This window comes from Rhinichthys klamathensis, unplaced genomic scaffold (genome assembly GCF_029890125.1).
Source record: "Rhinichthys klamathensis goyatoka isolate OS25496 unplaced genomic scaffold, OSU_Roscu_1.1 h1tg000139l_1, whole genome shotgun sequence".
In the NCBI taxonomy this organism is placed as follows: domain Eukaryota; kingdom Metazoa; phylum Chordata; class Actinopteri; order Cypriniformes; family Leuciscidae; genus Rhinichthys; species Rhinichthys klamathensis.
In genome coordinates, this window is record NW_026606674.1 from 294,415 (window position 1) to 319,737 (window position 25,323).

The 25,323-nt window shown below is 41.1% G+C and overlaps 1 protein-coding gene across 13 annotated transcripts in view; it reads left to right on the forward strand.

The window, feature by feature from the left end:
• The window catches only part of grip1 (glutamate receptor interacting protein 1), a 283,603-nt gene that overhangs the window by 206,476 nt on the left and 51,804 nt on the right, over positions 1–25,323 (forward strand). For 9 of the 13 annotated variants that reach the window (XM_056257459.1, XM_056257454.1, XM_056257455.1 and 6 more), the window contains exons 4-10: positions 2,340–2,485; positions 3,687–3,770; positions 4,389–4,464; positions 12,993–13,138; positions 18,190–18,337; positions 19,429–19,598; positions 23,543–23,689. In XM_056257459.1, the coding sequence (XP_056113434.1) occupies positions 2,340–2,485; positions 3,687–3,770; positions 4,389–4,464; positions 12,993–13,138; positions 18,190–18,337; positions 19,429–19,598; positions 23,543–23,689 (917 nt within the window). The remainder of the gene's footprint in view (positions 1–2,339; positions 2,486–3,686; positions 3,771–4,388; positions 4,465–12,992; positions 13,139–18,189; positions 18,338–19,428; positions 19,599–23,542; positions 23,690–25,323) is intronic. The other 4 variants (XM_056257463.1, XM_056257464.1, XM_056257466.1 and 1 more) reach the window with 1 other exon arrangement.

The window sequence follows — 25,323 nt, forward strand, 5'->3', positions numbered from 1 at the left end:
ACTTACATTGAAAGAGGAACTCAAGCCATCTAGAGACCAGAGTATCATATATTTTGAGTGGACTTCTCTAAGGCATCTTGTCACTACCCAAAATACCCTAGCAACCACCCAGAACACACTAGCAACATAGCACTTAACATTTAGAGTAACCTAGCATCTGCATACTGTAATCGCCCACATTAGCATCACAGCAGCATCATTGTGACTAGTTTTGTACAGCTAGCATTCACATATTCTTTAGAAAATGTAAGAAATGACTCAATTAAGTTTTGTAGATGCTAAAGGTGTGGAAATTCACTTTCAAGGCTTTGTGTTGTCAGGTTTTTGTTGTCTTTTGGTCTTTATGCTAATGATTTTTTGCTAAGACAGCAACTATAGACAGGCCCTGAGAGATCAATGTGTTCATAGTCTGTTGTGCTGGAGCATTGTCTAGAAAGTGTGTGTGCATATTGTTTTATCTGTACACACTGTGCGTATGTGTGTCTGTATGAATAAGGTAGACAGAATCTTTTAATCAATACTGCATAAGCCAGAACTCTTCTCTCATTTCCATATTGGCTCTCAGGGATGGCAGACGGCCTACTGTTCACTAGCGTATCAGACCTCCCCATAAACACACACACACACACACAATCCTCAAAGAAGAGAACCATATTCAGATCCCACAACAAACACTGCACATGCTATATAGTAAAACGCAGGTTTTAAACCCTCTTCTTCACTGTCACAGATACTTTTTTCTGCAAATCAATTGTTCAGCTTTAAATGTTTCCCTGCACATCAAGTCTTGTATCTTATTACCACAGAGACACTTGCCCTGATAATTTTACTCGAGCTGTTGACAATCAGACCGCCTTGTAAAACGCAAGAGCTTTCAACTCTGTGTATGTGTGTCAGTGAAAGATCGAGACGGAGACAGCCTGTCTTGATCTTACTAGATGCTTCCTTAGAACAAAGTGTTCCCTCTTTATGTGCTTAAAGGTGCCCTAGAATGTTTTTTTTATTATTATTTTATAATGTTTCCTGGGTTACCCTTATAATGTTAGTATGTTTTTTAGATCAAAAATAGTCATAATTTAGAAATAAAAGGCATTTTTCCTAGCCTGATTTTAGCCTCTGATTTGAACACTCTGTTTGAAGGGGCGTGTCTGCTGTGGGATTCAGTGTAACCGCAGCCACTGCTGTGATTGGCTGACATGCTTGCATATGAAATAGCTATGTATTACATGTGAAACTCTCTCGAATAATTTTACTACAGCTATTATACGTTTTTACTATTACAGCTATCGAGATTAACGAAACGTGAGATGTTTTTAAAGTATTTAGATCTATTCCCATCACATAAAATGTTGCCGTGATGAGCATTGAGCAGATGACAGTCTGTTGATCGCGAGAATTAAGATCTTATCTTTGCAACGCAGTTTCTGCACTCTCTCTAATGCTTTCACCAATGCAAACACGATCATGTAAATACAGTAAGAGCTTCGTTGTGCAGTGTAACATGCGTCATTGAATTCATTACGAGTTTGGCAAGTGTCCAGATAAACTCGCGCTGTTGAAAGATTGTTCTTTGATCGCTTTCTGTATATAATTTATTCACAATTTAAATACGTTTTTTTTCATCCTACTCAAAGAAACGATGTGAAGTTGATATTTTAGTCACTGGCTTGACTTACTGATGCATAAACAGTATTGAACGATTTTGAGAGAAAGATTCCCTGTCTGAACTTGAACAATTACACATCAGAAAGTGTTGCTTGGTAGCTCGATCCGAGGCCAGCTCTGTATTGGCCCAAGTTGAGGAAACAGTCGTCAGTGAAATGTTTGGAAATTTCCAGAGAAATTAAAATGAACCCATTGTTTCTTCAGAGGCTCGGATGAAGGAACTAAAAAATACTTGTGTGTTCATGTGTACATCCAAACACTGAGCAACTGCTATGCTTCGGCTGCGCAGTTCCGCCTGGCATTGAACATGGGCTGGCATATGCAAATTCTTGGAGTCATACATATTAATGATCCCGACTGTTGCGTCACAGTCGATGATATGTGGAGATTCGCCTATTTTTCAGGGGTGTTTTTCAAAAACGAGATTTAAGTAAGGAGAAAACAATGGTGTTTGAGACTCACTGTATGTCATGTCCATGTACTGAACTCTTGTTATTTAACTATGCCAACATAAATTCAATTTTACATTCTAGGGCACCTTTAAATCAGCTATCACAGCATCTCAGAGCTCGACCGGACTCCTCCTTCTTTATTTCTTCTCTTTCTTTGTTTCCTCTTCCCCTGCCTGTTCTTTCTTCCATCATTCGGTTGTGCAATTTCCTGTTTTTTTGCAGGAGTGACCAGTTGAACGTAGGGGACTACATAAAATCTGTAAACGGAATCAACTTGACAAAGTTTCGTCATGATGAGATCATCAGTCTGCTGAAGAATGTGGGTGAAAGGGTTGTCCTGGAGGTCGAGTATGAGCTACCGCCTGTCTGTGAGTGAGATTATAAACTTCGTAAATAAACGCTATTACTTAATATAGCACAGCTGGAATACTTCATTCTGACTGGTTCATCGCAGCATTTTGCAATATATAATTTTTCATAATAAACACTAAACTGTGTAACTTAATATTGTTCCAGGCAACAGATTTCCTATACATGTGATCTTTTCATGTATATTTCAGAAGTGATAAATATTAATGCCTCATATAACATAATCAGGGCTATACAGTTACACCTTCTAACCCGCCAAATGCGGGTGGATTTCAGCAGTGGCGTCTAACGCAGTCACTCTTACTAGCCACATTGGCGGGTTAAATTTTATATATAATATATCAATTTTTCAATTGTAGTCTTTTAAAGAGGCATCTGAAATAATAAACTAGGTGCAATGTAGTGTTGTCAAAAATCAAAATTTTTCAATACATACAGTATCAATACTGAAATATCTGAAACGCTTCCAGTACTCATTTCCCGCAGAATAGATACACGACACGCTGCAATTTCTCGCTGTGTTTTTCATCTATCCGACAGCGAGTTGACACACTAACCCGCCTCCCCTCACACTCGTTTCATTTGCTCCGGATGAATTTGCTCCGGTTGGTGTGTTACAAGGCTTGAATTTCACCGTGGGATTGCGCGTATTGTATCATTCCCGCAGATTTTGTGCTCACACCCAAAGTGCGCGCACACAAAGCCACCTCTCAGTACTAAATTGAGTTCTTTTTCACTGCTTATTGCGCTTAAACAGTCAAATACACACAAAATAATGTCCAAAATCCTGTCTTGGTCAGTATTCTCGTAAATGCAGTAAGTTAAGTTTTTAATGTAAATTGTCTAATATACCTGCTGCCAAATTATGATAAGATAATACTAAAAAAGGTGTATAAGGCATATATTTTTCCCCATTGTATCGATGTCAAAATTAGCCAATAATTGAATATATTATTACATTTTTTTATGTAATATAATCTGAAAATTCTAAATAGTGACGGATTATTTTTGCTTAACTGATGAGTGATTAACCACCATCAATCTGCCATTGATTCGTTAAAATTAGTTTTATAACGGCAATCTTAGACTGAGTTACGTCACTCTCAGTGACTTGAAATGTGTTTTAGTTTGTTCATTTTTATGTTCTGATCAAGCATTTAAGTCTTGGCAGAACTTTGAACTGTTCATTTTCTTCCTCAGCTGTACAGGGCTCAGGGGTCATGTTCAAAAATGTGGAGGTGACGTTGCACAAAGAAGGCAATACTTTCGGTTTCGTCATCAGAGGTGAGTGCCTCTGTAGACTTCCTCACATCCGAGTTCAAATGTCTTTGAGTCCACCTCATCAACACACTTTCAATCACATCTACATCAAACAAAAAGAGACTATTTTTCTCTAAAGATTTGTTTCGCTGCCCTTGGGCCCGCTGAAAGAAGACGAAGCAGCTTTCAGTCGCACTTCTAATGCTCATTTTCCAAAATATTTACAGAGCAGACTTCATTAAAAGAAAGAGACCATTTTTTAGATCCATCTAGAGTATGAAGTCTTTTGAAGAGAGACAGAAAAAAAAGGTTTCCTGTCAAGGTCTTGGTTAGCTTTACTCCTTTTCTCAAATCTGTCTCATAGAGGCATATTGAGGACTTCCTTTTCATCTTCAAGACTCCATTTGTGAATTCAATGGTATGCAATTTTATTGCGAGCAGCACGGCTTTAAAAATGTATAATCTGGTGCTTTTGTAGAAAAATATATGGACATTTCAGTGAGGTGAGCAATGGCCTTTGATGTTATTTAAGTTTATCAAATGTGAGTATACATCTTCACAAGTGTAAATGTACAGTGTTTTACTCTATGGCTACATTTGTTTAATGTGTCAAAACAAGTTTTTTTTTTTTCCATGGTGTAGGAGGTGCCCATGAAGACAGGAACAAATCTCGCCCGGTTACCATTACAACCATCAGACCTGGTGGTCCGGCTGACAGGTGAGTTAGTACTGGATCCTGAACTGGATACATCAGCACCAACATTAGCTATGTTTATATCCACCTTTTTTATGCGCATTTCGGAATATTGCATAAAAAAATGCTGGATGGAAATGCCAACTGACTAGAAACACTTCATAGCCAGGACACTATTTGTGCATCATACAAATAGTTGATTCACATACTTGACTCTTGATTTCTATAGGTTTTGGTATTAGCATTTTGCTTATCTAATGCCAGGATACTCTAATAAAATACAATAAGCATAAAAATACACACACATAATTAAGTCAATTGATAGCATAGTCCTTCTTTAAAACCTACTTAAACCTGTGGTAGGCTGGTTTGCTAGTCTCAGATGGTTTAAGCTAGTCTAAGCTGGTTTTATCTGGTGTAAACTGATCTCCAATCTGGTTTAGTTGGGCAGCCCAGCTTGACCAACTAAAAAGTCCTCTAGAGTCGAATAAATAGAATATTTTGATCAGCTTAGTCTGGTTTAAGATGTTTTTTTTTCAGGGTGAACTGTAAATAAGTAAATATAGTAATAATCTTTATATTTAAATCTTAAAATATATTAATTTAGCCTTCCTTCCATCTTCTCCCTGCATAATGGATTTCCTTCCATAAGGATACAAGCGTTGGTTTGACTTTTATCTTTACAGGTTCAGCATAGCTGGACTGTAGTCATTGCTGTGAAATGGCAAGAAATTGCTTGATGAAAATAGTGTTTCCCAGTTGGCGTTCCTTTCGGAACCGGAATAGATTGCCCCGCAACTTCAGCGCTCACTTGAGAATTGTAAATGGACTAGCGTGATATTTCATTCGCTCTGGCATATGAACTGCTCTGTTATTACCGTCATTACACGCCAGCCCGTCTCTCTCTTTCCCCTCAACCCTTATCAATATTCATTTTGCACACTGGTAATTTCATTTCTTACCGACAGAGTATTCCAATTTCTTTTGTTGAGTGGCATGGCTCCTGTTTTTCTGGGTAAATATTGTGTTCTGTTCCTCTGCAATTTGGTATTGACGGGGCTCTGACATCTTGTAGTCACAGAGAATGGCCCCCTTGGACAATAAAAACAGCAAATTTCATTTCGTACGAGTCATAAATCAGGCCTCTTACCAAAACTCGTCTCTTGTGTTGCTCTATGGTATTATTAAAATGCGCTTTGAAACTGTCCTCACATAAAGCTCAATAGTCTGACCTAGCCAGACTTAAACATAAAGAGATTGTACACATCAACTAATCACGGTTTACCTTTGTGTTTACATGCTATTTTTATTTATCTCAAATGAATTGTACTACAATAACAGACCACTGTGTAAAAACTCAATTAATCAGAGTCGCTACTAACATGTGAATGGAAAACACTGAAAAAAAGAATTGAGGAGTGTGAAATTTCTGCCTTTCCAAGACTATTTCACAATTACACTACCATTCAAAAGTTAGGGTTTGTACGATTTTTTTATGTTTTTGAAATAAGTCTTAAGCTCACCATGGCTGCATTTATTTGATTAAAAGTACAGTAAGAGTAGTAACATTGTTAAAATAACTGTTTTTCAATTTTAAAATGTAATTTATTCCTGTGATGGCAAAGCCTCATTGTCATTTGATCATAGAAATCATTCTAATATGCTGATTTGGTGCTCGAGAAGCATTTATGATTATTATGTTGAAAACAGTTATGCTGCTTAATATTTTCGTGGAAACTGTGGTGCATTATTTTTTAGGGTACTTTGAATAGAAAGTTCTAAACCGCATTTATTTGAAATGGAAGTCTTTCGTATTGTCTTTACTGTCACTTTTGATCAATTTAATGCAACCTGGCTGAATCGAAGTATTCATTTCTTATTAAATTTCGCTGACCACAAACTTTTGAATAGTAGTGTAGTTCAGAAAACCATTAACATTCGTCTCATGGATATCTAATCTACTTGCCATTAAGCTATCTTAAATAAACCTGACTTAAGATTTGATACCGCTGACCTGGAAAACTTCAGCAAATCAAGTTATTAATTCTTCCTTATATGCTATCATTGTAGGAGCTATATCTTGTAAACACATCTTTGTTTCCAGGCACACTGATTAAAAAGCATAAAAGTCAGCCAATCAGATTGGCTCCAGATGTATCAGCCTGAACTTGCCAGTTTTGTGTGCATGTGCATCAGATGGTCCAAGAACGCTAGTTACGCATGTAACTGTGGTTCTGTGAATTCTGGATGACCGCCAGAGGCAGTGTAAACACTATGGATTATCGCAGCGCCAGCTAGATAGGTCGAGAGAATATACCAACAAAGTCACGTGGCGTGACGTATGCTGAGCCCTGGAGGGTAAAGCTACAGTAGCTCAGCACTCTACCTCGGTACGCCTTTCTCGCGCATTCCGAGTGACAGAGAACTCTGGCGGTCATCCAGAATTCACAGAACCACAGTTACATGCGTAACTAGCGTTCTGTTTCATTCTTACTGACCGCCAGAGGCAGTGTAAACACTATGGATGACACATACCAACATAGTCATGAGGAATGCCACCCACCTGATGAAATTAAGGCTGCTCCAGAAGAACCGCAGAACTAACGGCATGATGAGCAGCGTTGACCTTATAAAACCGGGCAAACGTGCATGGAGAAGCCCAGGTAGCAGCAGTGCAGATATCCACCAGGGAAACTCCTCTAAAAACAGCCCATGAAGATGAAATGGCCCTAGTGGAATGGCAAGTTAGTCTCCAGGGCAGTGGTCTCCCTGCCGCCTTGTAAGCCAGCGTAATGGTCTCCACTATCCAGTTCGACAACCTCTGTTTCGACACTGGAGCACCTTTCTTCACACCACCATGGCAGACAAATAACTGGTCTGACCGTCTAAATTGAACAGTAGAGTTCACATAACACTTCAAGGCCCGAACAGGACACAAGAGTTGGGCACTTGAATCGGACCCTGAAGAAGTCTGAAAGGAGGCCAGTTCAATATGCTGATTTATGAACTGAGGAAGAAGGACCTTCGGAAGAAAAGAAGGATTGGGTCGTAGAACCACCCTGGAGCCATCCGGTAACCAACGCAAGCACAGTTCACTAACAGACAACGCGTGCAACTCACTGACTCGTTTCGCAGTAGCAATAGCTAACAAAAAAAAAAAAAAAGTCTTCAAGGACAACCATTTAATGTCAACATTTTGCCAGGGCTCAAACTGGGGTGAGCACAGGAATGCAAGTACGAGTGACAAATCCCACACAGGAAAATGAGGATTCCGAGCAGGGTTCAGACGGCGTGGGCCCTTCAGAAAACTGCAGACAAGACGGTGAGAGCCAAGAGAAGAGCCACCAACTGGAACATGATATGCAGAAATTGCAGCAACGTACACTTTCAACGTGGAAGCTGCTTTTCCTTCCTCCAGTAAACGTTGAAGAAAACTTAAGACACGCGGAATGTCGCATGTTGCAGGATCGAGCCCCCGTTCCTTACACCATGCAGAAAAAAGCTTCCAACGGGAAGCATAAATCTGTCGTGTGGAAGAAGCCCTAGCATTAGAGATTGTGTGAATAACAGCAGGGTCACAATGCTCCAGGGAAGGATTTAACCCAATGGCCAGACCCAAAGCTGCAGACGAGCCGGGTCCGGGTGCCAGACACTGGCCTCCAACTGGGAGAGGAGGTCCTTCCTGGGGGGAAGCTTCCATGGATTGCCTGTCAGAAGTCTCAGCAACAAAGGAAACCACGGTCTGGCTGGCCATCGTGGTGCCACGAGTAACACTCTGTGCTTGCACAGGGAGATCCTGTGCAACGTCTCCCATAACAGAGGGGTAGGTGGAAACGCATAAAGCAGGCAGTTCGGCCATTCGTGAGACAGCGCATCCTGGCCCAGGGGGCTCGACACTTCTGTCCTTGCGAACCATAAGCGACAGTGGGTGGTCATCTCTGAAGCAAAAAGATCCACCTCTGCTCTTCCAAATCGTAGCCAGATCTCCTGCACTACATCTGGATGAAGCCTCCATTCTCCTGGATGTACTTGATCCCTGGAAAGAGCATCTGCTGTCTGGTTGCACACTCCTGGAATATGAGCTGCCCTCAGTGAAGCGAGTCGTGGCTGACACCATGTCAGGATCTCGTGAGTCAACCATAGAGACCTGCGGGATCTCGTGCCGCCCTGGTGGTTCAGATGGAACACTGTTGAGGTATTGTCTGACCGAACAAGAACATGGCGGCCTGCCAGAACCGGCATGAAGTACTTTAGAGCCAAGAACACTGCCCTGAGTTCTAGCAGGTTGATATGTTCCGCGGCCTGGATCGGAGTCCAGCGCCCGGAAATACCCCTCCGATTCCACGTTGCCCCCCATCCTGTGAGGGAAGCGTCTGTCGTGACCAACTCCCGACGAGAGGGAACAACACCCAGGGGCACTCCTGCCTTCAGAAACTCTAACTGTCTCCACCGCCTCAACGCACATATGCAACGGTGAGAAATTATAACCAGTTGATGACGATGTCTGGTGGGATCTAGCCGCAAACAGAAACCCGAGTTTAGAACAAAATTAAAGGAAAGATGTGTCTCAATACAAGGTGTCAGTCTGTGGAACAATCTAAATAGTGAAATTAAAACTTCTATATCGTTTTTTGTTTTTAAGAAGAGTGTAAAAACATTACTAATAGGAAAATATAATGCATCTATTTAGCAGGAAAATGTGATATTTGATTTATGACTTTGCATACTGGTGCTGCAAAGTAGACGTGTGTTGTAAGCGTACCTTTTTGGAATTGTAATTTGACTTATGTTGATAAGGGGCAGATATTATAAGTTTATCTTCTTTTTGCTCCTTTTCATTTCTTTTTCAAAAGAATGAAATAAATAAAATATGAATGAATGAAACTGTTGTTCCATAACTGGAGTGGTCTGAGATGGAGTAAACCCAGGGGGATCACAACTGTAGCCGCTGTTAACATCCCTATCAGTCGTAGGACCACCTCGTACTGCAAAGACACACCCGGACAAAAGCGAGCCAAAAGTTGTAGAATGTTTGTCACACGTTCCTGAGACAGGGAGGCAGACTTTAGGCAGGAATTCAGGGTCATTCCTATGAACGTAGTGGTCTGTGATGGAATCAAACGGCTCTTTTTCTTGTTCACAGAAAACCCCAGCTTCTGCACATGTCTCAAGAGCAGTCTGGAGTCTTGTACGGCCTGCTGCTCTGTGGGGGCACAGAGAAGCCAGTCGTCCAAATAAGGAAGAATACGGATACCTCTCATCCAAAGAGGAGACAGAGCTGCGCTCACACACCTTGTGAAGACGCGAGGAGCAAGGCAAAGGCCGAAGGGTAGCACTTTGAACTGGTATGCTTGATTCAGGAAACTGAAACGTAGAAACTTTCTGTGATGTACAGCAATTGGGACGTGAAAGTATGCATCTTTCAGATCGACACTTACAAACCAATCGTCTGCTGTCACAGACCGGAGAACATCGGCTGTGCGCAGCATTCGAAAGGGAAGGACCTTCAGGAACAAATTCAGAAGCCTTAAATCGAGAATTGGGCGGAAACCACCGTCCTTCTTTGGAACAAGAAAATAAGTTGAATAGAACCCGTCTCTCTGAACGAGGGGATGAACTTTTTCTATGGCTCCCTTCTCTAACAGTGAACAGATTTCCAGAGAGAGAGCCACTGCGCGAACCGCGTCTCTGACAATCGTAGGAACAATTCTTGAAAATCTGGGAGGCCGGCGCCGAAACTGTAGAGTATATCCCCTGCTCAGAGTCGCCAACACCCAGGGGTCTGCTGTGTTGGATCTCCAGTACTCCAGTTGCTCTACAGAAAAACGATCGACCGCCGGCCTGACTGTCTCAGGCTTTACGTGTGCGATTTTTAGTGGTCGCGGGGGGGCGCTGACGGGGCCCTCCCGGAAACTGTTGATGAGGTGGGCGAAAAACTCTCGCATCTTCAGGAACACGAGGTCTTTGAGGGGGCTGTGACTGAGGTGTAGCGTGCCGGCGGAAACGCTGCTCCGATGCGGCATAGTGATGTCGGGTCTGAACCGCTGGCATCCTAAAGGTAGGGTTGCGCTGCACCTGTGTCAGCTGACGAGTGGCTTCAGACAGCTTTACCCGCTTTTCCAACAGTTCCGGAACATTTGGACCAAAGATATGCCCGGGAACAAAAGGAAGATCTCTCAAGGTTTTCTTACAGTCCTCCGGCAGTCGTGCTTGGGCAAGCCACACTTGGCGGCGGGCTGCCAGAAGCGTGGCTGTAAGACTACCCAGCTCGCGGGTCACATGGCCTGTCGCCAACAGAGCAGTTTGCAGAAATTGTGAAATAGAGGGATCTGCATTTGCAGGTTCCAGCGTACTGGTGGCAGCAAGAAGTAACTGGCAGATCGTGTTTTCTGCTCGAGTAATGTAGGCAACAGACTCGTATGCCTTTTTTAGCAAGGAATCCGTACGACCGCATTGCGCACTGGGGCATCGCACATTCCCTCGTAGAGCCTCATCAGGAGAGACCACCAAAGCTGCCACAGGCTGCTCTATTTCCGGAGCACGACCCACCCCGATAGAATCTGCTTCAGCCATAGATGCTAGCGTTCGAGCAATCTTTTAGCGCCGCTTAGGTGGACCAGAACCAGTGAGAGCATTTGAGAATTCAGCCACAAAATCCTTACATGGTGGCATGGCAAAAGAAGTTGCAGCTGTGGTCTGTCTGAAAAACACATTAGTTTGTGCAGATTGGACAGGTGACTCATCAAGTCCTAGACGAGCAGCTGCCATTCGAAGCACAGCCAAAGTGTCATCGGAGGAGGACTGGGCTTGTCCAGACGACTGAACTGACCCCCCACTAGAGCCCTCTGCTGCTGGGTAACCAGTGAAAACAGCCTGAGGTGATGGTTGTGTAGCAACATCCATAGGATCCCCATGATCGTGAAAAAAGGAATCTGAAGCACTTGTAGAAAGCACATCAAACTCTGAACGATGAGTGAAACAAGGGGAATCAAGAGACTCTTCCCCAGCTCCCTGGTTTTGAACATTCTCATCCTCCTGTGTCATCCTCACAGGTGTAGCAGATGTGACCGGCTGAAGTGAGTGAAGCAGGCGTTTCAGCTCTGCCATCTCTGAAGAAAGCACCGACACCGTCATAGAAAGTGAACCTTTCTCAACATGTGAATGTTCATCATCTCGCGATTTGGCCTTCTTAGCTGGGAGGGGAGCACCAGCTGCCGCCGACGCCCTGCGCTTCCGAGTGCGCGAAGGGGCTACATCTAACTGCCCTAGTTTCACTGTAGAATTAGGGTCTAACTCGGCAAGACGGAGCCGTCGTTCCGACATAGGCAAAAGGCTGCAGTGCATGCACGGGTCCGTGAGAGCCTCTCGCAGATGTTGAACACCCAAACACGACGGGCAGATGTCATGACCGTCGTCAGGGAGAAGATTATTAGGGCACAGCTTACAAGTCAGTGGAAAACCAGTGGCTATCGAGCTGTGAGCCATAGTTACTCGCTAATAACACCCTCGGATAGTACCGTAAGGTTAAGTTAAGCAGGATGAAAAAATAATAAAAATAAAATAAAACGATTACCTCGGGTGAACCGACAGGTAATACCAACAAAAATTTTATGAAAAAAGATAAGAAGTGTCTAAAATGGCCGGCGGATTGAACCGAGGGACAAAAAGTGTTACATGGATACGAGGAAAAAACATTCTAAGTAACGTTAGATAACTTATGTCAACGGGAGACCGTTAACTCATAGCGCGGCAAACACAAGCCACCGGATTGCACCGAGAGGCACAGAGTGTTACCGACGAAGCAATATGAAAAAACAAAACTCACCAAGTGCCGTTAATTTAAATCCAAATCCTTGAAAAAATCCAAATCCTTGAAAGAGCGTAGACACGCGCTGTCACAGCTTGTGAGGACGAATCTCGCTGCTCTTGTAAGCTGCACTTGACAGCGCGTCACTTAACCAATACAACCTATCTCAACTAGGCGAGAAAGCGAAAGAGGTAGAGTGCTGAGCTACTGTAGCTTTACCCTCCAGGGCTCAGCATACGTCACGCCACGTGACTTTGTTGGTATATTCTCTTGACCTATCTAGCTGGCGCTGCGATAATCCATAGTGTTTACACTGCCTCTGGCGGTCAGTAAGAATGAAACAGAACACAAAGTACCAGACGCAACAATATAATTGATAATTGCATTTTCTCAATGTTCTATAAAGTGCCCATGGTAAATTAATTAGTTTATTTTTTTATATCTTTTGAGGTTGAGAGTGGTACCTGGTCTTAGTTTAGGAATTACTGTGGTTTTGGAAAGGTCTCTGGTGTGTTGAACACAGACGTGACCTGCTTGCCTGCCATGATAACAGATTAAATGTAGTCTGTAACCCTTTAGCCTGTAACTGTAACATTTAAAAAAGGCTTATTGTTACGAGCAAACAAGCGGAAGACACACAATAGAGCTATTGTGTCTCTGGGTGCCTCTCTTGTATACAACACATTTCTTCTGCAATTCAGAAAGGTCATTTCAGTCTTATATTGTATTTTGTTTTCTCTCTCAGGGAAGGAACCATCAAACCCGGTGACAGGCTGCTCAGTATAGACGGAATTCGTCTGCATGGAGCGTCTCACGCAGAGGCCATGAGTATCCTCAAACAGTGTGGCCAGGAAGCCACACTTCTAATAGAGTATGATGTGTCAGTCATGGGTAAGGACACTCCCACTTCATCTAATCCCAGCCCCCAGATAATTCACATTTATTGTTTATAATTAAATGGGGAAATAAATATGGAGTTAATCATAAAGGAGCCAGAAATATTTATTTCATAATATTTAATATAGACTAAATTACATTACAATCGATGCTGTCAAATCGATTAATTGCAATTAATCGCATCTAACATAAAAGTTTGTGTATATATACACTACCGTTCAAAAGTTTGGGGTCGGTACGATTTTAAATACTTTAAAAAGAATTCTCTTCTGCTAACCATGGCTGCGCTTATTTGATTAAAAATACAACAAAAATCAGTTATAGTATTAAATATTATTCCAGTGTAAATCAGCTGTTTTCTGTGTGAATATATAGTAAAGTGTAATTTATTCCTGTGATCAAAGCTGAATTTTCAGCATCACCAGTGTCAGTGTCTTCAGTGTCAAATGATCCTTCACAAATCAGTATAATATGAGGATTTGGTGCTCAAGAAACATTTATTATTATTATCAATGTTGAAACAGTTGTTGGTCTGTCAGTTGTACAGTTTTTTTTTTTTTTTTGGATTCTTTGATGAATAGGAAGTTCAAAAGAACAGCATTTGTTTTAAATATAATCTTTTGTAACATTATAAATGTCTTTACTGTCCTTGATAAATAAAAGTATTGATTTCTTTCCTCCAAAAAATAAAAATAAAATTCTCACTGACCCCAAACTTTTGAACGGTAGTGTATATATATATATATATACACGTGTATATACTTACAAACTTTTATGTTAGATGCGATTAATTGCGATTAGTCAATGTGACAGCACTAATAACAATACATTTTATATAATTTTTTACAAATATTTCGGTATTAATACATTTACATACCGAGAGAAGTGAAATAGCAGAAAAGAGATGAAAAATGAAAAGAAAAAATACAATCTTTACTTTGTTATATGTGTTGCTATAAAAGTGAGTTTACTTGTCTTTATTAATTATTTAGTTAATTATTCATTCTTATGTTAATTATTTAGTCTTTATTTACTCACCTCTATTACTGGGACTATTGATTTAATTTATTGTATTTTAGTATTTTGCTTTTTTTTTTTTTTTTTTATTCTGTTTAGTTTTGTTTGTACTGTAGTGCACTTTTAGCACGTAGCAAAACATAGTTTTCGTTTAGTTAATTTTTTTTTATACTTTTATTTCATATTTATTTAAAAAAAAAAAATCTGCAAGTTGTTTTAATAGTGTTCCTTAATGGCAGGGACTTTGTCTAGAAGGGCATTTTGTGGTTTGTTGAAGACCAGACCAGTGGTGCTGTTGTGTTCTGGATCATTGTTGAGGCTGGAAAACCATTACAGTATTTGTAAACGCTTATCGACTGAAAACAGCAATTACAGAATGTAACATTTTAGCAATTTTAAAGAAGTTATTTCATGTTTTCCAACTCTCGAATGTCAATATGTTTCTGCTGAATTTGTAAATGTCAAGGAAAACATGCTGTGGATAATGACAGAGTGCCAAAGAGGTAAATCAGGTGCAAAAAGACAAGAAAGAGGGTGACAGCGAGTGAGCTGAACTGAAATGAAAAGGGAAGTCTCTTAAGATTTGAAGTGGCCCGTGGCTGTAACTCATCTTTCCGATGTCTTTATTGGGCTCTGACCCGGAAGTGATGGATTCTCTTTCTGCTGTGCCCAGAGGAAGTCTAGTGAAAAGGCACATCCTGCTTCACTGCACTGATATGCCCCTCAGAACAGTGCTGTTCAAACAGCATTAAACGCTAACTACCTTACAGTGACTTTTTTGACTGTGTTTTTGGTCAGTACACTTTCCTTCTCAGTTTAAGTTTTGCTGTGTAACCTATAGATCGCTCTGTCCTGGCATTCTGCCCAAAATAAAACATTCTCTACACCTAAATCAATTTACACCATGTTTCTCCCTCTGTCCTCACACTCTCTTTCTGTCTTATCAACTCTCCTGCTCAGTATGGTACATTCTCATTGGTGCGAAAGACGATGCTAGTCTGACACATTTCTTTTAAACAGTTTATTTCAATTAACTGTTTAAAAAAAATATTCTGCAGTATTTGTACGCCATTGTGTACTAATGCATTATTGTAATGCAATCTTGAGGTATTGTTCTTAGTATTTGCTTGATCATTATGAGTTAATTTCAACAAGTTTGTGTTTGTTACCAAACTCCTAACGAATCAGACATGTCGAAAAGAGAAGGTTCTAGGTTGAGTGAGTCAGTCAGTTGTTGATTCGCAAACCGCTCAGATTGTTTTTGTGAACTGTTTCAGATGATTCATTGGAAATATCTTAGTCAAAAGAACGATTCATTCATGAATCAGGCAATACCTGCTGAAAATTGTCGCTTCAAGGGTGTTAAGGCCCGCTCACATTCACTAAATTTCAGAGGTTAACTGTCTATTGCCAGTAGTTTAGCAATTGATGAAGCACAGCTCACACCGAATTCATTCAAAACAAACAGCTTTCTGTTTGTCAATCCGCGTGAACAACTTGAACTAGTTTCGAAATCTGTGTGGGAAAATATTTCACCCTCACTTGAAATTCGTGATCGCAAGCATTACTATTATGAATTGACGCGATTTCGCACACAAAAACACCATAACCGAAAGTAATATGTGTAACGAGAGTGTATATCACATAAAATAATCATGTATGCACTATTACAGTTAGAAAGAGGCCAACTTAATTTATTCCTGACAGGCATTGATTCCTGTGACTTGCAGCGATTGGTTGCCGGATAGCTTTTTTTCCGTAGCTCATTTGCATAATATTGAGCATCATCTCATCTGTTTGACACTCTCACCATTTGCTCCGCTTCACTGTCAACCCCACAATCTCCGGTAGAGAAGGAATTGAAAATGGCTGCTTAGCTCCGCACCAGTGGACACAGACAGTAACGAGGTTTGATTAAAAGTAACCGCCAGAGACCAAGCATGCATTGTACATTCATCACTATTTACAACTGCTCTTCCTCCCATCGCCTCATGCTCCTCCAGCACTTCACGACAACACAAACACTCCTTAGCGAGCTCCTCGATCAAGCCCTCATCAGCGTGATGCGCATAACGGTGGCACGTTAATCACCACGCCTCTGTCACCCGGATGGCACCCATGTGATTGAACAATTTCCCCACCCCTGGCTTTATTAATGGATAGTCAGTTCAACCCTGTTTAGCTGATGTCAGGTGGGTCTGTGAGGCTTGGCAGGAAGGTGAAGGTGGGATTCAGGGGCTGTAAAAAGGGGTTTAATCATCATCAGCTGTCATGGGGGCTCAAGGAGATCACTTGGATCTCATTTAGCACGTTTAGTTATCCCACACTTCCACTAGGGATGTGCAATTTGGTCATTTTGTCTCCTCGAATAGTCAGCAGCCAATTTTCAGTTCAGCTCTTCTCTTGCTGACCAGATTGCAATGTACCACCCAAAATACCATTATAACAAATCAATTTCGACACATTTGCTTGTAGTTATTGGACTCTTGATCACTGTTGAATGCTTTAAAACAATTACAAGTGACAATTCCTTATGTTTGAGGCTCAAAGTCGCTCTCCAAAATCTTCAACTTCTCTGCTCCTCACTGGGGGAGTGAGCTTCCAACCTTCACTTGAATCTTCTGCAAGCACTTAATCATCTTACACCCTTAAACCAACACACACACACACACACACACACACACACACACACACACACACACACACACACACACACACACACACACACACACACACACATACATTCTTGTACAACATTGTGAGGACATTCATTGACACGATCCAATCTTTAGCTCCTAATCCTAACCTTACCAATCACAACTGTGCCTAACCTTAACCCTACTTATAACCGTATCCCTAAAACCAAGTCATGACCCTCAAACATGCTTTAAATGGGTCTTAGAAAGTGAGGACTGGCCAAAATGTCCTCATTTTACTCTTTGTCCTCACTCCAATGATATAAAACTTAAACCAGTCCTCACAAATATAGTTGTTCAAGTACACACACACACAAAAAAATCCTATTTTTTCTTTGCACTACTCCTTTTCTAGCTTGCTTCCAAATCTACAGTAGTCGCCAAATAAACCTGGCATTGTATATTACGAATATTGTTGGCTCTTGATGAATTGCTTTGGTTCCTCCTTTGTTAGTTGCTTTGGATAAAACCCTGTGCTAAGTGCATAAACGTAAATGTACAATGTTCCTTGGATACACTTGGATCACCACATGTTTGAGTCTTTATAGAGCCGCTTTACAGACCAAAGCAACTTCTTTCGGACTAGCGAAGGAGTTTCCCCAGTATGTTGGCATGTTGCGATGGCAGCAAGTGTGTTTACCGTGAACGCAGGGAGGAAGTTGTCACAGCCGACAGCTGTACGCCCGCTCTAACTAAAGACCGGCTGCTCATTCTGTCCGCTCCACATACAACAGCAGGAGCTATTTCTCTTTGTAATGAGCGTCAAGTGAAATCAGCACATGTTGGAAACAGGCTGGAAGAGCGGTCGTGTGACACTTGTTTACGCGTAGTGGTTTCCTCCACGCTCTAAAGATGTATGGTGTAATCAGGTATTTAGTGCAGCCCATTACTAAACTGAGATGTTGAATTACCTCCATTACACTTTAACAGGTCCAACCACAGCCGCTCGCCCTCATTCACATTAATGAGGTGTGTGAACATGTGTGTGGGGGTGTATAACCATCATTCGTAATGTTTTTTCTCTTTTTCCCCCATGTATTTGGGCACTTAAGCCACACTTACAAATGCATTAGAAGCAAAATATCTAATCAAGTTGTTACCGCTGGTGTAAAAGTGATTCTTAGTAGATTTATGAAGTCTGTCAATTCCTCAAGTTTAGTAATACAGTAATTTGTAGCTGTAGCAGAGGAAATGTATATATTCACACGGTCGCTATGCCATCAAAAAAGATTTTCAAGAATAAAGCCATAATGTTACGAGATTAAAAGACGCTTTATACCACTGGAAGGTCCATTTTCTGAATATAATCAATGTTTTTCTCCTACTTTACAGATTCTGTAGCCACAGCTTCAGGCCCGCTGTTGGTGGAGGTGGCCAAGTCGATGGGCTCCAGTTTAGGTCTGGCTCTCTCTACCTCCATGTACTGTAATAAGCAGGTCATCATCATCGACAAGGTCAAACCAGCCAGCATCGCCGATAGGTAATTACAGCGGCAATCATTTCCACAACACAGAGGACGCTGAAATGAAAGAGGAATTTTCCTTATGAAAGAAGCATCATTGCTCATCATGTTTCCATTGTTTTGTGAGCCAGATCAATGCATCGAGAGGAGTGAAATGTATGCTGCAGAAACCTGATGCCTGCTTGTGAAAATTTCAAAGTTTGAAATGCATATAGCTTAGCAACTAATTATAGAAATTCAATAACTCATCTAGCCTTCATACCAGCAGAAAGGCCCGGAACAATAATAAGGGTGGCGGAGTGCTGAGCAAGTGAAAACCTTTCCATCAGAACAGATTAGCACTTTGAAGATGATTCAAGAGTTTGCTCTTGGGAGAAACATTGGGTGGGAATTATTAATACTCCTTATACCCTTTTTGCATCGACAGGGTGCCAGTTTAGGTGCCCAATCTGGAACCACTATGTCCATTTCTACTGCAGAAAAGCATTTGTGCACTTTTTTTCTTATTTTTTTCTAAATTGGCTTAAAACCAGTGCTAATGTATTAATAATAAATTAAATAAATACATCAAATTTAAAAATTATTATTAATTAAAAACACTTAAGGCTGATTTATACTTCTGCGTTGGACCTACGCCAGAGCCTCTACGGCGCTGTAGGCTACGCGTTGGTTTCCATTTATACTTCTGCGTCGTTGTCCGCGTTGGCGCGCAATTACACATGCAGAGGGAGCGTGTGAAACCCGGGGAGCGGTTCTAGCAGGCCAATCACAGCGCTTGCGGTACGCGTAGAATTGACGCGTTGTTACATTTTTGGAGAGGTGCACGTCAGGGTATGCCAAAGGGTACGCGCGCTACACAAAGCCTACGACGTAGCTACGGCGTGAGTTCGTATAAATTGTATAAGTATAAATTGGTGTTTAGTCTGCATCAATTTGGTATTCAAACTACTGAACCTACTTTGGTGTTGGACTACTGAAAGTCATGATATTTGCAGTAGTATTGAGAAGAATTTGTTTTAAACGATTGTTTGAAATGATGCCTGTGATAAGTGCAATTCAGTGGACGTTTAGGGTTGGCAGAACAGGAAGTGATCTAATTGCCTTTGCAGGTGTGGTGCACTGCATGCAGGTGATCACATCTTGTCGGTGGACGGCACAAGTATGGAGTATTGCACACTGGCCGAGGCCACCCAGCTGCTAGCTAGCGCTTCAGAACACGTCAAAATGGAGATTTTGCCCCACCACCAAACAAGACTGGCTCTCAAGGGCCCTGAACATGGTAAGAGACCCACGCACACTCACTCTGAGCTCTAAGGGTACCTCTACACTAGAGTTTTAAAACAGAAAACCCTTTTGACAAAACATTTAAATTGGAATTGTATATTGTATGGATATAGGCAATTCACTGCATCCTTGCTTGATTTCAAACCAACACGGCTCTTTTTACACTCCTTTAGGACTTTCTCTAGTGCGTAAGACCACGAAAGTGATGCAAATTGTAAAATGTGGTGGATAAATGCACATTTATTTAGAGTTTTACTCACTCAGCATTTTATTTTTGGTCACATTTATTAATGGGAACAGTTGTACAACATGCATCTTAGAGTAGCTCTTCAAATCTCAGTGCTCTGAGAGTGGAGACATACCCTTAATCGATATTGAAAGTGATGTGATATGCATAATTGATGCGTGTCTTTGATATCAACCCTGTAGTTCCTAGATACAATATGTTGTCTGAATGCAGCATTTGACAGCAGTGCAAGGCCAGCTGTGTCCTCTCCACATGGTGGTTATCTTAATGATATTTAAACAACATTCCTGTAGATATATGAATCTTTCCTCAGGTTGTCAGGGGTTACGTGTTGTTTGAAAGCTCATTCTTATCACCTGACAGGTTTTTAAGTTGTGCGCCACCAAACGGTATGATAACAAGAGTTGACGTTAAAAGTTTAGAGCAAGGATGATTCTCCCAGAGAATACATCCTCATGACATCCTATGTGTGCCCTGTCACCTCTTATCAGGAGCAGGATGTTAACGTTCAACACCAGAGACAAAGGCTTGAATGCTGCTGTACTGAATGCTGATAGGGCTAGATTTATACCACAAAGATGTAGAATGCCACACACTAGAGCAGAGCCAGGTAAGAATGACCGGACCAAAGTCATATTTAATGACCAGAATCGAGACTTTTGACTTGGCTAGTAAGCAACCACACAGTAACATGCTACAAAACCATCAGAACATTCTGGAAAACAGGCAGAACACCCTAGCAACCACATAGAAATTAAAAGAACCCTCAGAATACCTTTGCAACCACATGGCAACGCCTTGGGAAGCACCCAGAACACCCTAGCCACCACATAGCATCTTGCTAAAAACTCTTAGTATACCATAGCAACTACATAGCCACAGCCTAGCAACCATCCAGAACATCATAGCAACTGCATAGAAATGCCCAAGCAGCCACACAGAACACCATAGCAACTGCACAGTAACATGCTAAAACCCCTCAGCATCTATATAGCAACCACATAGCAACACCCTGGCAACCATCCAGAACATCATACCAACTGCATAGAAATGCCTTAACAGCCACCCAGAACACCCTAGCAACTGCACAGTTACATCCTAAAAAACCTTCAGCATCTGCATAGCAACGCCCTAGCAACCACCTAGAATGCCATTTAAATGCCTAGAACATCAACAACATTCTATCAACCGCAGAGTAATATGCTACAGAACACTTAAGCAATCACACAACATTCTGGCAATAACTAGAACACCTTAGCACCTGCACAGTAACATGCTGAAACCTCCTCAGCAGCTGCATAGCAACACCCTGCCAACCACCTAGAATACCGTAGAAACATCCTATATGCATCCTATATGTCCTGTACTGCTGTTCTGCTGGCATCCTTCACTGAGATATAAAAAAAAAAACCTATTGACAAATTAGAATTATTTTGCAGAACGTCCACAAGGTCAGTGGCTGTACGACCTTTAAGCTATAAACTTAATAAGAATGTGGATTAAAGCCTAGGCCCAGAGAACATAAATAAGCGTGGACCTGCACAGCATACTAATGCTTCTTGCTTGCTGTCGTAAGGGTTTTTTAGAGGCCCAGCTAGAAAACAATGAAGTGACCCTTGGGTCAGCTGGTAGGAGGCGTCTTGATTGGCTCTTAAGAGAAGGAAATTGAGTTTAGAGCACCATCCAAACACATTCACAGGACGAAACGCACTCCTGAATCCTGTGAAGAGCCGCACATGTCTACTGTCAGGCTTCTCGCATTACTATGCACCTGCACATCCACTACGCAGTTCGCACACACTGACGTGTACTCTATTTCCTCAGCTCGAGCAGATTTAGTGCAGTGAAGCGTTCTATACTAACACAGATCTAAATGCCAGCCGCGGTGAAATTCCAGACAGCTGGCTAATGCCAGAAACGTCAAAACACCAGACAGCTGGCTGACACGTTAACGCACGTATGCATCACACATACACATTCTGCCTTGTCACCGCATACTCATGCAAACACAACATCCATTTGGAGGGCTTCCATGGGTGGCAGTGTCTGTGTGCCACAGAAAACATCTGAATCTTGTGCTGAAAACAAAAACAATACTTGTTTCTGATGCAAACACTGAACCGAATCGTTTTGCTTGGCTACCATGTGCATGTCGTTTTTTTGTAGTACAATGTATTAAGTGCACACTACAGAGTGTATACTGTACATATACCACATATTGTATATACATACAGCACTCATACAATATTTTAATAAGTTGCCAGCCCTGGTATAGAGAGACTAAGCTATATTGTGTTATATATTGTTTACTTCACAATAAAAAAAAAAATCAACTATTTAAAAATAGATGTAGAGCATATTATATGAATTTATATTACATGATATTATTATACATTTATTTATAATATTTAGGTAAAAAAAATACAATATTCTCTACTTTAACTAAAATGTTCGATTCAAAATTAATCATGGTATTGCAAAAAAAAAAAAAAAAGATTAATCTTGCTTATATTAATTTGTTGACACCCTTGGTATAGAGATTCTACATTGTTTATGCCTGCAAAAACACTCATCATATTTTCATGTGTGCCTTCCCCTCTATGATTCATGAACAATCTCTCTTTATTTCCCCCCCCACACACACACACATAATTGTAGAAGTAATAGCTCTCATCTGTCCAGGCCTGATTACCTTCGGTCTCAATGGATTCTTCACTGTCTTTCAACTCTGTGCTACTGTTTGATGCTATCATGATGATGGATCCCTGGTCTCCTGCCTTACACAAAAACACACTCCTCCTCCACCTCTCACCGAGTCTCTTTCCTGTCTAATCCCCTCTGCAGCCACTGCCCTCCAGTTTGCCTCTCTCTTCTCTCTCTGAGACTGCTTTTGTAATCTCTCTTTCCAGGCTGTGTGCTTGTGTGTTTGAAAGCACAGCAAACATGCAGCTAAAATTAACCGTGAAAACAGAAAGGAGCCAAAATAGAAAATAATCAATGCAGGTGTCCGTGGTTGTGTATTCTTAGGAGGACGCTTTGATGGGAGAACTAGCTATTGGATATTTAATACCTTGCTGTGGAAATGCTTGTTTGTCTGCTTGTCTACTATGTATAGCCGAAAGAAAGTCTCAGAAGATATTGCAAGGTAGCTTGCAGCTGCATTTTTGGCGAGGTCTACAGTATTTGTGACATCTGTTGCCTCGACCTAGAACATTTCTTAAAGGTATAATTCACCACAACATTTTATTTTTTATTTTAAATTTTTTTTACATTTATTTTGGACGCATTGACTTTCATTGAATGGACAAAAACGGTTTCCCACAGAAGAAAGAAATTGATACAGGTTTGGAAGAACATGTATTTGAATTAATTAGTCAACTATCCATGCAACAAATTTTCCAAATGTTTGGTATAATTTATTTAGCTTATCCTTGTTTTGTTGTCCCTTTCTGCGCTTATGAAAAAAAAAGTCCAATCAATAAGCAGATTGATAAGCCTTTAATGGGCATTTCAAACATGAAATTGCTAAAATAGGTAATTTTTAACAATGTTGGTTTTATTTCAGGGGAAAAGCCTTAAAGTGTCTCTCCTTGTTTGTTTTATCTTGTATCTGTTATACATTGGCATTTATGTGGTGTTGTATGCTTTTCCCGCTCACGTCCTCCCTCTCTCTCTCCTCTCCGTGTGGTCAGTCAAGGTGCAGAGGAGTACCCGGACATTGCCCTGGGAATCCGGAACCAACAACAACAGCAACTTCCTTCCCTATCAACACTATAACACCTACCACCCCGACCAGTCCCGCAGCCAGACCAAGCAGAAAACCTCTCCAAACAATCCCCGTAATGTTCCTTCCCTTTTCCTTCATCCTCATCCTCTTGTATCTTCCTCGTCTCTCATCAGTGACAGATTTATTCCATTGTTTTATGGGTTTTGGCTTTATAACTTCCAAAATAGATTTTCAAATGTATTGTTTATTTTAAACTCAAGGTCTCGTATATTTTAAAAAATGTGGCTAATCGATGCCACATGAGCAACAGACCATAATCAAGTTGGGTGGAGTTCAACATTATGCAAATGAACATAGACAGCCATTGGGAGTGAAGATGCTGTATCTTTTGCTATATATATATATATATATATATATATATATATATATATATATATATATATATATACAATCAGTTTAAATCATGCATTATTTGAGAATTGAACCCACGACCTTTCCGTTGCTAGAGTCATGCTTCACATAAATAAATAATGTGATATGCAATACAGGAAGAAATGGTAGAATGTCTCATTTGCGCTTTGTTTGATAAGACTGTTTTTGCTTTTGTCTTTTTTAGCGTGTTTTATTTGATCTCTTTGGAAAACAGAGCAGAACTAATTTGTTCCCCGGCTGTTTCCTTGTCTCTAAACTGTGCTGAGGCTCTCTTCCTCCGTATTATATTTGGCCTTTATTCTCCATCATGTGGGCATAGCTGAGCTCTATTCTACCAGAGGCGAGAGCACATTACGGCAAAGCTCAGACTTACCGAACAAAGCCAGACGAGCACTGAGCCATTCAGGGAGACTTGTGTGTTTTTTGTTGTGCAGAAGATACAGCGAATCCACAGGACTCATTTGTGTTGCCATTCATAGGGGGATATGGAACATAATCCTTGTTAAGGAAGCGATATTGCACTATTGACATTATAGCAATGTGACCTGATCGTTTCTCCCTGTGCAGTCATGGGTGGACTTTATGGTCTCAAATACATTCTGGGACATGTAGTCAATGATGACTGACATCCTGAGGCCCTAGATTTGCTCTCTAATTGGCTGATAAGATGGGGAGATTGTCACTTGTCACAAAAGCACTCCTCATTTGTGTTTTTAGGTCATGCTTTTCCTCTTTCAACGGCCTTTTCAGCGAGCCTGATTTGATTATACGACTCATTACTATAAATTCCAGCCATCAGGGCCCTATCGATCTCTTTTGCTGGCACTCTATGCATTCCAAGGGCACCGTGAGACTGTTAGAGATGACCTGTAATTGTTCGTTTACACTGACAGTGATTTGCAGCACTAAAGCAACTGGACGTTGTTCATTGTCAGTGATAGTTGGCGTTTAGAGGTGACGTGATTGACAGAGACCATTGATGCCACCTAGGGAAGGTTTTGATGCAAAATAGGATGATCATCTCACACCACTGCTAAAAAAAATAGAAGACGATTTGCACAGGTGGCTCAACCTTCCAATCTCCATAATCGGCAGGATAGCAGCAATAAAAATGACGATTTTACCGAAAATTAATTACCTATTCTCAATGATTCCAACCCACCCCACACTCACCTGGTTTAAATCACTAGACTCCATTATAACTCGCTTCTATTGGAAAAATAAAATACCAAGGATAAAACTCACTACACTACAAAAGAGTAAGGTTCAAGGAGGACTAGAAGCACCAAATTTCCAATATTACTCAATGGCTAA